The 13,150-nt window shown below is 40.9% G+C and overlaps 1 protein-coding gene across 1 annotated transcript in view; it reads right to left on the reverse strand.

Moving 5' to 3' along the window:
* Positions 1 to 12,869, reverse strand: part of ROR1 (receptor tyrosine kinase like orphan receptor 1) — a 78,687-nt gene extending 65,818 nt beyond the window's left edge. The window contains exon 1 of the mRNA XM_077824516.1: positions 12,824 to 12,869. Within this exon, the coding sequence (XP_077680642.1) occupies positions 12,824 to 12,866 (43 nt within the window). The 5' untranslated portion in view covers positions 12,867 to 12,869. The remainder of the gene's footprint in view (positions 1 to 12,823) is intronic.
* Positions 12,870 to 13,150: the final 281 nt, after the last annotated feature.

Raw genomic sequence — 13,150 nt, forward strand, 5'->3', positions numbered from 1 at the left:
ATGGGAATGCAGGATTAGGCCCTTTTATGTTCATTTTGTGAGTAGAAAGGTTGTCTGATTTGTCCTTCTCTTTGTGTCTTTTTTTAAGGTTCAGTATGCTGTATCCTAGGGGTAGGATTGTGCACAATGGACAGGTCCATACACCAAGCTGGCTCAGAATTCTGTATACATCATAAAATGTCCCTTTGGAGTTGCTCTCCAAATCCTTCTTCCTGTACTCAAAGAAAGAATGACAGACATGAGGAGACCAATTTCCAAACTCAGGAGCCAGAAAAAATGTTTAATTCTGGATTTGGAAATTCAAATCTGCATTTAGAATCTTAAAATAGTTACCTGATCAATGATGTCTGAAAACTGGCCCCACATACTAATCATGAAGCTTCATCTTGGTTGTACCATAGAAACTCTAATTTCTTTTTTATAGTGTAGGTTGATGATAAGGAGAAACAAACTATCTCGCTCAGGGCTCAAAAGATGGATACATCTGCGCATCAATAAAACTTAAACAGAAGAGATCCTATGTCTATACTGGTAAATGCTCGTTCCACTATGGCCATTGGCCATATCATGGGCTGTCAGGAAATCTGCCTCAGTTGAATAGACTTCTTAGCAACAACCCGGAATTCATCACTGGCATTCATTTAGCACTGTGGATTAACCATGTTAGTCTCCTCAGATGCTGCATTTGGATGCAGAGCTATTCCTACCATGATTCTTCTCCAATATCCACATGCATCGGCACTACTACACTTCAGAGCTCATCAGTCCAGACTGGTGGAAATTTCTCCATGAAAACTGTGTTGGTCTGACAAGAGACAACAATCTGGAGTCATCCAGTCCGAATGTGTTGGATGGATTTGTTGTTTGTTCCATATGTTCAATAAACTCTTGGTTTAAATTATTCCAGTTATGCTAAGGAAGGAGTCAGCAGGATTTCTCATTGAAGTGTGGAAACAGGGGTGAGCGTTCTTCTCAATGGGGAAAAAAAATTCTAGCCATTCATTTGTCCATCTGCCTATCTATCATATTTGAAGGGGATCAGCCCAAAGTAGTGGGTATGATCAGCAGAAGCCATGTTTTTTAAGGGGTGGGCGAAAGAGTCCTGGTTGCTCTCTCCGTTGTTTTAAATTAATAAAAGTAGAGCAATGACTATATACAGGAAGGGGTATTGTACTTTTATTATTTTGCAACTCTGCCTGAAACATATCAGAGAGTTAAAGAGGCCCAGAGGACTGAGCTTAAATATTTGATATGAGCTGCATGGGGACAGCAGGAAGTTCACTACTGGCTGTGCTTGCCCAGCTTAGTTTTGTCTGTTTAAATAAGGTCCTCAGTAAAGCATGTATGTAACACTGTATGCAGAACACTTTCTAGAGCTCTTGAAAAGCTCTATTGCTTTTCTCCTCCTTCAGATCTTATTTATGGTAGACTGTACCATCTAAGGATCTCTCACCACACTTACAGTTCTTTTGGCTGTGCAGGGCTTTATGACTTTTAGATGCACAGTGTATGTTACAATTGTTGCTCAGAATTAATACAGAATACCACTTCTATATTTATCTAGGGTTTCAGTTTCTTTTTTTAGACAAATGAAAACAAAATGCTATCGTGTAAAAACCCCTTGGGATTGTCAAAGGACCCTGTGGGAGTAAGATGCCCAACTCCCATGGACTTTCTATGGGAGTTGGGCAACTCACTGCCCCTGGTGCCTTTGGAAAGCTCCCACTTAATATGCATTCTGTCTTTCCGTCTACAAGTTAACTTTCAGGTTTAAGGTCTGCTGCTGTGGTTATAACTTTGACACTACAAACCAGCAAGGGGGAAATGAAGCTTTTCTTTACTCAGGATCTAGTTTTATAGCACAAGTAGGAGACCTCTAAATTTTAATCACAAAGAAGTGATTTGGAATAGGTAAACAAATGTCCATATCAGTCTATAAACCAAACTACTGAAAACCATCAAGGGATTTTGTTGTCACTTTAGAAGTCACTCTGTAGTAAATGGTCACATACAAAAACTCAACCTATTAAAACAGTGTGTATGTAAAAGTATGTGCCTTAAGATTAATGTTATGAAGTCAAAGAAAAGCTGTTATTTTTGACATTTTGACATACAATCACTTTAGGATCTGGTTCTTATTAGCCCCTATTCTGCCTTTTAGAGGTCCTTTTTTTTCTTTTTTTTTTTAAAAAAACGAAAAATGTCAGGAAATTTGGAACAGAAACTTACAATAAAACACGTCCCTTGACCCTGTGATCTATCAATCTTTCAAACAAACAAAGATAGCTGGATGACCCAGGAAAAGGTTATTATATATAGTTACCTTATGTAGAATGGTCAGACTTTCATTACTCACACTGGGGTTGAAAAAAACCCCAATACAAATTAAACGTTTTGTGAAAGGCTTTAAGATGAATTCTGCATGCTACTTAGGGTGCTTTCTTTTTTAGGTTTTGTTCTACGACCTTCCCATTTTACACCCTATATTATTCATAAATGAGACATTCAAGAAACAAATTCTCAAATAAAAATGTACACTCCATCAGTGGAAAAGCAAACAAAAGGGGCTAATGTACTGTAGCTAAACAAATTTTCAAACACAGCAGCAGTAATTTACTGCTTTGGCTACTAATGGGACCCCACAAATAGAATCAGAATCCCTAGACGTATCCGGAGAACTTGATTTACTGAATATCCCCAGATAATAAAAGAAAATAAAAAGGTAAATTGTGCATGAATGTGAAAGCTGTAATTCTTTCCCTTTCATCACATGAATCAAATTCATATCCAGAGATTTCAGGGGAAAAACCTAGAGTCCCCAAAGGACATGGAGCCAAATACACAGGGTCTTACTCAATTTTTTTTTTTAAAGGCGTTCCTCATTGAGGCCTAATTCTCACTGAGATCAAAAACTGATGGTCAGATACTGACCCTTCTTGGACATACTTGCCATGGGGACAGTCGCTCCTGAGTTCTTCAGTAGGGTGGGCAGGGTTTGCTTCTCACACGAAAAAAAACAAATTAAGTACACCTCAGCAGTACAGTTACAGTCACACAGAGGCACTGCACATCAGCTTTGCCCCTGGGCCACCATAATTCTGAAACCACAATGCCAGCAAGCTCCCTGCTGGTGCCTAGTTCTGGGGCTCCCTTTTTAGAGGGATCCTCAGCATGGAGAGAGCTCTGCAGAAAAGTTAATATAGCATCAGGTTGTATTTACTTTCCTTGTGTGTAGGCATTACGAACAGGAATGAACAACACATCTCTCCAGCAGATGTCATCCTCCACTTCCTGCTCTCTTCCCTCCCCTTCCCTCTCTCTTTCCCACTCATGCTTAAGTGTGGGATGACTGCTACGGAGATGAATGAACCTGCATTCCTCATAGGGAGGGTGTGATCAATGCATTGAGGGTCCCTTGGGTGCACATACCCTTGGGACCCAAAGATTTGGCCCATGCTAGCTTTACCAACTGTTGATTGATTGTGGCATGTCCTTTGGCCTCAATGGAAAATCTTGAGTCTTGCCATCACGTAATTATCTCTCTGGGGCATGGACTGTCAATTATTATATGTCTGTACAGCACCTTGCACAGTGGTTCTCAAACTTTTGTATTGTGACCCCTTTGGCAAAGCAAGCCTCTGAGTGTGACCCCCCCTTATAAATTAAAAACACTTTAAAAATATTTAATGCTATTATAAATGCTGGAGGCGAAGCAGGGTTTGAGGGTGGAGGCTGACAGCTTGTGACCCCCCCCCCCATGTAATAACCTTGCAGCCTCCTTGGGGGTCACCACCCCCAGCGTGAGAACCCCTGACCAAACACAATGACCAAGCATAACCAACCCGATCTGGCTGACCTGTAAGCACAACAACAATATAAAAACTTAGTAATAATAATAATGAGCCTGTCAGATAGAAATGGGCTGAAAACAAAACCCTAGCTCTGGACAGTTCTGAACTTTGGGGAGTTTGAATTCTGTGGCTTGGGCCCATTGCTAGTCAGAAAATAAAAATGGTTCCTAAGCCAGGCAAGGTGGTCCAATTTCACACCTCCTTGCCAAAACAGATGAGCGATGAAATACAAAAAGTAGATAAACAACAGCTGCAAAAGTCACAGGCCACTGCTTTGTTGTGGAAACTGAAAACACAACTAAATAGCTGCTGAGACTGCAAGGAGTCAATGATCTGAAAACATTCACCGTATTATTGCAACACTGATCCCTAACTTTGGGGCCAATCATGCCTCCAAGACCTGTAGGGCGAGGTCACAGTCTACATGAGCATCTCCCTTTCCCACACGCAAAGGAGGGATTCCATGATTCCATGGCAGGGTGCACAAGGCAGCTCTTCAAGGATTCAGGGATCTGCATGGAGGAAGCAGAGACGCAACAGATGGGCTGAGGGGAGGAAGGGGAGTCACTATCACCAGCCCCATGGAGATTCTCCCATGAAGATAAAGACTCAGCAGAATTTGGCCCATGAGTCCTGTCTGAGCTGGACATGCACTCTGCAGAAATGCAGTTCACATTCAGTGAAAGAAACAGAGTAGCAGAATGAGATTGCCAATTGCGTCACCCTAAATTAGCTTTTCCTGCAGAATTCTCAAAGAAAGGATGGAGAAGAAGAGGAATATCCAGCGTGAATGGACCAATTACTCAGATGATTCGTAAATGCAAACCTTTTAATGGCTACCCGAGTGGATACTGTCCCTGGAGATCTTTCACTTCTGTGGGCAGAAGCTCTGTAGCAGGTAATGCTATTGATCTATTCTTGTGTCATTTTAAAACAGAAAAGTGACCAACCATGATTCTCTTTTCTACTGTGTCAGAAAGTGGCAGTCACTCTGGCTTCTTGCTGCACAATGGGATACTCGGTTGGTATGTGGAGAGGAATGCACAGCTCAGAGATGCTGGAGACAAATGAAAACAGAGAGATGCCATTCCCAATCTTCAGACTAGCAAGGGTGGGGGAGTGCTGTGGAGATGGAAGGTGTGGCTCTTGGGATGAGGGGGATGGAGGGTCTGGCTTTTCTCAGCAGCGGCCCCTCTGGTCCACTATAGAGTGGTTGTGAGTGGCTCAGAAGTGCCAATTTTCCAATTAACATCTGCAAAGGTTAAATGATATCTACAGTTAAAGAAGGGGGAGGGGGGGGCCGATATTTCAAAGGTGACTCTTCCTTAGCAGTGTTACTGATGTTATCTTTATCTAAGGATGTATTGCTCCTGAACAATCCCTCTACTGTATTAGGCACAGACAGACTCCTCTTCATATTCAGGCCTCTCTCTCACCTTTTAAATAAACAGGCATCCAATGAAAGGAAAAGCCAGCTCTTCCTTTTCAGTGTGCAGTATTTTGTGGGAGGAGAAGCAGCTGAATGAAGGTCACCAACTTCAGTTGTCTATTCTAATGCGGGTCAGAAAAGAAAAATCCATCATACCACTACAATATTTTCCAGTACAGAGAGCAGAATGTACTCCCCTCTGGCCAGTGAGTTTATCTTTTGGGGCAGTGGAGGCTGATGGGGCAGAAAAGAGAGAAGCCATCAACAGATGAGCCGAGAAGAGAAAAAGGGATCGCGGGGGGGGGGAAGGTGGTTGCGGGAGGTGAGGTGAGAGATGGAGGAAAAGAAAGGAAGGAGTGAAGGTAGAGGAAGGGAAAGAAAAGAATGAAAATTGGAAAATGCACAGGAAAGAAAAAGACAAGAAAAAAAAAAGAGGTAGGGAGAAGGAGAGGAAACAAAAAACAAGTAAGACTCAGGCAGGAAGTGGTACGAGGGTACATTCTGGAGACCAGAAGTGGATACATCAAACAGGGGGCTCCAGTTCAAGAGATCGGAAGAACTGATCTAAGGCATCAATCACCCTAAAGCTAGATCCAAGTGAGAACATATTCTACTTCATACTGGTCTCAAAAAAAAAAAAAAAAAAAGTTACATAAAAATCTGTCATTTCTGCATGAGTTAGTGCCTTGTAGCAAGGGATAACTTGCAACAACATACTAATGACTTTTTGTTGTTGCTGTTTTGAATTAAAGAGCTAGAAAAAATCCAGAAAGGGTGATATTTAAACCTGTAATTGTGACAAGACCTGCCCTGGAGTAATATCATTTTGTTCTAAAGATATGCTGTAATTAACAGGCTTCTCAGGATTTATGTAGGAAATCTTGCCTGGCACAGGAATGAAGAATTTCCAAGCCTGTCTTAAAAAGTATGTTCCCTGTGCGGATACATACTCATTTTCTATGTGAAAGGTGGAACGTACGCCCATCAAAACACTTCTTCTCCAGGTTCTTGAATTCCTGCTTCAGAAATGGTGAAGTATTTCCCATTCTGAGGGGTCTTTCCTTTGAAGATTGGTGTGCATCAGACTGCTTTTGACCTCATTGTGAGATGACCTCTGTGGGTCCAAAAGCCAAGATGGAGCTTAGAATCCAAGGCCAGGGCTTTCAAAAGTGACTAGTGCTTTTTGGTACCCAACCTGAGACACTTTAAGGGCCTGGTTTTCAGAGGGAGAGTGCTCAGCTCAAGATCAGGCTCCTTCAAGTTGTCTCAAGTTGGGCACCCAAAAACTAAGGTGTTCAAATACCAGTCACTTTTGAAAGCCTTGACCCAAGGCTCTGGCATGGCATTAGGTGAGCATATCAGAGAGAATAACCCCCATGAGCTACCATTTTAATCCACCTTCACACAGGCACAGCACCTTTCATCAGAGGCAGTCAAAGCATTTTACATGCATTAATCAGCCTCACAATCACCTCAGGAAATGGGTGTTGTTTTTATACCTTTTTTCTGTGGTGTACTCCTAAATCTGAAGGTATTGGAACGGTGTGGGCTTGCCCCCAGCAGCGTGACCTCACACACTCAATCTGTAGCCCATAGGGCTAGCCTGCTTGTTTTATTATATATTTTCTTATGGGTTCGTTGTTTATTATAATTGATAATAGATTTATAGATAATAAATTTACGCCAATGGGGGAAGGACAGCATGCTCTGCAAAAAAGCGACCTTCATGTGGTGCACTCTGCAAAAAAAATCCAAGCAGAAAAATCCATGGGCCACTACCTTGGCAATCTTGAAATAGTATTGGAACAGTGTTCCAGCACATTCCAACTTGACTACACTACTTCCTGTTTTACAAAAGGACAAACTAAGGCACAGAAAGGTTAAGTATCCTGCACAGAATTACTGACTCCCAGCCCCCTGAACTGAACAACAATCCCTCGCTATGGCAAAGAAAACTGAAGCTGCAGCACTGTTATAACTATACAGAAGAAAGGCTAGAGTGTGGCTGTTGGGAAAGTACAACAGCATTGGAAAATTAGACTGTATGTGTGAAGGTCCCACATTAATCTGCTTCCCATTCCAAAAATAATTCCTCTTACCCAGAGCTACAAATAACCTTAGTTGGAAAGTATGATTCTGAGATTGTACCAAGTGCACTATGGGAGGATTTTCAAAAGTGCCCAGCATTGGCTTAACTCTGATTTCCTAGATACTGTTGATTTCCATTTCCCAGATAGTATTTCTCATTCTCTTCTCCCTCTCCCCTGATATGTATTTTTTTCCTCTACCTTATCCTCTGTTATAAAATCTCTTTCCTTTGCAGGTCTCTGTCTCTGCAACTGGGGATCATTTCTGGTTACCTCTCAGGCTGTTGTACCAAGCAGGGTGACAGCCCCTCAGTGATAACAAGTCAAAACTCTTTGGCAGCCAGTGTAGTATGGAACACTAGCGTAATGCATTCTCATTGGCCTGCCCTCCCTGTCAACCAGGCTACTACACATTTAAAACACTGTAGATCTGTACGGCCTTCTTGGTTATCCCCAGGTATATATTATGTTGCATCAGTCCAGATTTGATGATGTGCTATCTTGTTGATAGGGAGGTGGACTTAGACCACCAACTTATTTCACCCAAGACACTGACTGCCATCACCTGGTGGTCATTATAAGCTGATGTAAAGAACAGATTGCAGAACAAAAGAAGCCATTTGCAGCACACAACAACAAGCAGTTTTACTGGTCTTACAAACCCCAAGATCTACTCTACATATTCTTGAGTGCCCTCTATGGGCACCTTGACTATTTACAGATATGCAGACATCTCTCCTAACAGTGTTAGCTTGTAGCTACTCCTCATCTCAAGTATATTTGAACTGGCAACCAAGGGATGAAGGGCTTTGTATCCTGTTACTGATTCCCCTGAGCCAGGCTGTCTCCCAACCACAAAGTCCTTTTTTCTGAAGTGTGCATGGGAGTAGTTTTCATTTGAAATAAAATATCTTTTTGATCACGTTTTAGTTTTTCAGTTTCATTCATGACATTCTTTCCCTGCAGGAAACACACCATAATTGAAGGGTAGAAGAAAAGAGAAAAATGGTACTGGCTGAGATTCTGCTACTTTTAAAAGTGATTATTTTTATTTTGATGTGTAGTTTGTTTGTTTTAAGGTTTTGGTGAGAAACCACGTTCTCCCTCCCATCAATCGCTGCTTTCAACAGCTCTTCACGGGTGACTGCGTCTCTTTTAAATTTCATTTCCTGTTAAAAAGAATAAACAGGCAATGGTTTAATGCTGTCGATTTGGCTTATTTAATAGAAATTGAAACTTAAACGAGGCTCAGTTGTGAGTCAATTACTGAAGAAGCCGGCAAGCTGGGAGAAAACTTTAAAATGATTACTCATTGAGTTTTGTAATATTGTTTAACAATACCATGTTAAAAAAACAATAAAGAAGAAATATTCAACCAAGAGATGTTAACTTCCAAGCAGCAGTAGGTACAGTAAGAAACACTTAATAGGAACAGTTGCTTAATTGGGAAACTTGGCTGGGAACCATAAGCTTTAAAATCTGTTTTATTGGGACTTCTGAGATCTCCTGCCAGATTGTAGGAAAGACAGGTGGAAGCTGATTTCTTGAAATCCTAGGTGCTAGTGAGGTGGAAATTGAAGTGCAAATGTAATTTCCTCCTCCTAGGCTTCAACTTGACTGACTAGCATGTACTACAGTTCAATTTGCCTTACCTAAGCTAGCATTTTAGAGCATATTAGTTAGGAAATGGTAGCTAACATTTAAAAAAAACCCAGCTTTTTTATCCTATACAAGACAAAACATGTGTTACTTTGTTCTCATGCATGTTTACAGAATCAGGCCCTGAGACTGTAAGCTTTTTGGGCAGCAAATGTTTTTTAATCCACGTCTGTAAATCTATCTTTTAGTTGTGTAAATGTATAGTTCTGTAGAAATGATAATAAGAGTTGAGGATAATGATGAAGTTGTAATCCCCTTGGAATGCAGAATTTACCTCAGCAGGTGATAACTGTTGCATTCCAAGTAGATTAGCACATTGAACTTTTTACCCATTGTCAGCCATGGATGTTTTTAACAGGTGCCACTGAAACAATGCTGAAAAGAGTTTAACCGCTAGTGTAGACAGGACCCAATCACATTCAGCACCATCACAGAAAACTTACTCTGAGCAATAAAATTACCTGATGCTCAAAATGGTGGCAGCAGCCAGAGCCTTGTCTACATTAACACTCCCACCACCGCTTCCTGTTGGAACTGAAATGTTGGTAGCAATAGCAGGAAACGTTGACTCTAATTGGCATAACTTGCATGCTGAGGAGCTGGAAGAAGGTGTACAGTGAGGTAGGCAGTAGCCCACACTTTACCATTTCCACACCTTTTACTTTCTTCTGGCTATCAATTTAGATAGCTTTGAATCTCAGTACAAAGGCTATAAATTGTCTAAGAGAGTCATAGGCCAGGTCAACACTGCAGACATCTTAAAAAAAAAAAAATCCTCAGCAGTATTAACCCTACTGTAGAAGAATGGCTGGTGGCTAGACCTATTTTTGCTACCAGCTGAAAAGTCTAATCAAAACAGTGATAAAAATGGCTCTGGTCAAAGGAATCTTGCCTACACAAACTCTCCCATGGGGGCTAACAATAGTAAGAATATATAGGGCAAAGTTCTCCAGTGTAGACTAGGTTTAACTTAGTGCAAGGTTAATTTACTCTATCTTACATATAGCTTCTGAACTTTGCCCTTTGAATATGTTTTTGCAGAAGCACATAGGGAGGATGAGCTTCTGGAGTCTGTGCAAAAGCAGCAATTTAATATACATTATTACTGTTCTTTAACATAGTTTTCTAAATGTAAGACTGAAAAGTCAAGTGCTCAAAAGTTAGGTATATTATCCTTCTCCTCCTCCACATTTTACAGATGAGGAACTGAAGGACAGAAAGAATAAAGTCAAAAGTGTCCACTAAGTTTGGTACCCACTCTGAGTGCCCAGCAGCCGGACATGAGGCCAGGAGCTGATTTTTTAGAGTATTTAGCATTTTAAATTACTTTTCTATAATCCAAGCACACCACTCATTGACTTCAGTTGCAACTGCAAGTGCTCAGCACTTCTGCAAATCAGACCCTGGGTATTTCAAGTTGGGCACACAGAAAATGAGGTGGCAACCTGTGAAAAGTTTGGATTAAGGGACTCACTCAGCATAATAGGAACTCTGCACTGGGACAGAATCCAATTCCTCAGGGCAGCATTCAACTGCTTTAGCCACAAGGCCCTCCTTACTCTTCTTAAAAAGAAAAGGAGTACTTGTGGCACCTTAAAGACTAACAAATTTATTTGAGCATAAGCTTTCGTGAGCTACAGCTCACTTCATCAGATGAAGTGTTGCATCCGATGAAGTGAGCTGTAGCTCACGAAAGCTTATGCTCAAATAGATTTGTTAGTCTCTAAGGTGCTACAAGTACTCCTTTTCTTTTTGCGAATACAGACTAACATGGCTACTACTCTGAAACCTTACTCTTCTTGCGGTCCTATGCCTCATTGGCTATATACTTTCCAATTTCTGCAAGAAAGCTGGGATTCTACAGACAACAGTCTCATTCACTACACAACCCTGAATCATTCCCAGATCATGGTTCATCCTGTGTAAGGGTCCTAAGGAACAAAGTAGTATGGGATCACCTAATAAAGGTTGTATCATAATGCATATACACAAAGGGCCCAAAGTAAGGTTGCATAAACAACCATAATTCTGGAATTTCCTAACTTTTGACTGCTTGACTCTGCGACCTTTACATTTTTAATGCACTTTTTCTATCTTTTCTATGTAGTTTCCTATATTCTAAAAAACCCAAAACAAATCACCCAACCCAGAAATTCCTTCATGTGGAACCATATTAACCTTCACATGGGCTATCAGCAGTGTTGGAACGTTTTACATCTATAGCACAGGCCTCTGCCACTTGAGCTAAGAGGGTAACTGATACAGTAATAGGTTGTCATCCCCTGTGGACCAACCACTGGAGGGAGATAAGACACATTTTGCCAGTGGGTTTCACAGCTATTTTTGCTGACAGCTGAGGAATATTGAGACTCAGGAATCCTGTGCTTTAGTGCTTACAAAACCCTTCTGATCTGTCCCCCAACAAGCCTGATCTCTTTTACCCATGTCCTCTTCAGCCCACCCAGTCTCAGTCCTCTTCCCACAAAACCAGTTCCTGTTCCAGTCTCCCTCTCCCCTCTCCTCACAACTCTTGCCATCTTCCCCACTTGCTTCACACCCCTCTGCATCGCAGTCAAAGGCTACTTGTTTCTCCTCCATGCTGTCTTGGTGCCAGTGGTGGGTGCATTGAGAGTACATGAGAAACATCATCCTGCTCTCGGTTCTGCTGCTTGGCACTTCTTTCTCTCAGATGCAATTGCAGGGAAAGTCATGCTGAGCCCTTGCAGCACTTCAGTTTAACATTTGCAGTTGCTCTGTGGGGATGATGCATGTGTAGTCTGGCCTGGTCAGGACAAAGGAGCTAGGATGGTTTTGAGCATGCTCAGTTCAGATAGAATCTTTGAAGGATTTAGCAGCCAAACTCTAACAAGACTCTACTGAGAATATGTGAACTGTGATTTTTCAGAGGTTTCTACTGTGGTCAGATTTTGGCAGAATTTCAGAGGGATGGCAAAAAGTACATCTATGACAAGAGGATTAAACAGATGTAAAAAAATTTGAGAATGGGCAAAACAACATATTTTCCCCTAATTTTGTTCTCTGAAATGGCAGACACCTGTCATGGGACACTTCAACCCAAATTATTAAAGTCTGACAAAGTTACAAGCAACTGAAAACAGGGTCTTTAAATGAAAGTGTTAGGCAAACGTAACTAAATGTGTTCTACCATTGCCATCTTAAAAAAAAAAATCACATTAGAAGTATTTGTGAGGCCAGACTGGTCCAGAAAGATGTAGGTCACAGGCTTCCAATAAAGACTAAAAGAGGCTGAACAATCTGTCTTAAATTATCTATGCTGCGTAACTCATGAAATGAAAGGGAATGAGAAATAATTCCTTTCTTTTCTCACAATTTATGTCCTTCTGTGTGTTCAAACTCTCACATAATGACTGTTTACAAATATTTAGAAGTACTTTTCTCTTCTACTGATCTAATGTCTTGAAATTTCATAGTAAACACATACAGGCAAACTGATTCTGGCCAATTCTTATTAATTTTGAGTCCAGATCCTAAGATCCACCAGCTGAAATGTCAGACAGGTCATAAACTGCTTTAATTCACATCTTGAAATATTTTTACCATGTGGAACATTTTATTGGTTGGTGGTGGGAGGAACCCACTAACCTAACATTCTTCAAAAAAAAAAATCACAGAATTGCATGATCATGAGACAAACAAGGTTTGTCTTAGTTCCACTCTCCTCCCCTGTTTACTTGCGGATTTGAATATGAAAGTCAAAAAGCATATGTGAGGAATAAAGCCTGGTTTTACGTCTTTTGTTTTCTCTCTCCACTTACCTTTGTCTAGTTCACTTGAAATGTTCCATGACGATGTAGGCATTAATTCAGCAGAGACTGACAAATTTGTGCCTGAAAAGGAGAGGAAAAATACAACAGTTAATATATTAATTTACAGAATTACTTGATCTTTCCAAAGACAATGCCTTATGAACAAGATAATTTGAATACCACTGTTTTTTAAAATCTAATGGATGTGTCACATTGCCATGCTGAAGTGTATAAACAACAGTACTGGTCAAGGGAAAAAGGCAAGGTCAGCCTGGAATTTTGTTTTCCAATGCTGTCATTGTTTAAAATGTATGACTGTGAGACCTCATATTAATT

The sequence above is a fragment of the Eretmochelys imbricata genome, chromosome 8 (genome assembly GCF_965152235.1).
Source record: "Eretmochelys imbricata isolate rEreImb1 chromosome 8, rEreImb1.hap1, whole genome shotgun sequence".
In the NCBI taxonomy this organism is placed as follows: Eukaryota; Metazoa; Chordata; order Testudines; family Cheloniidae; genus Eretmochelys; species Eretmochelys imbricata.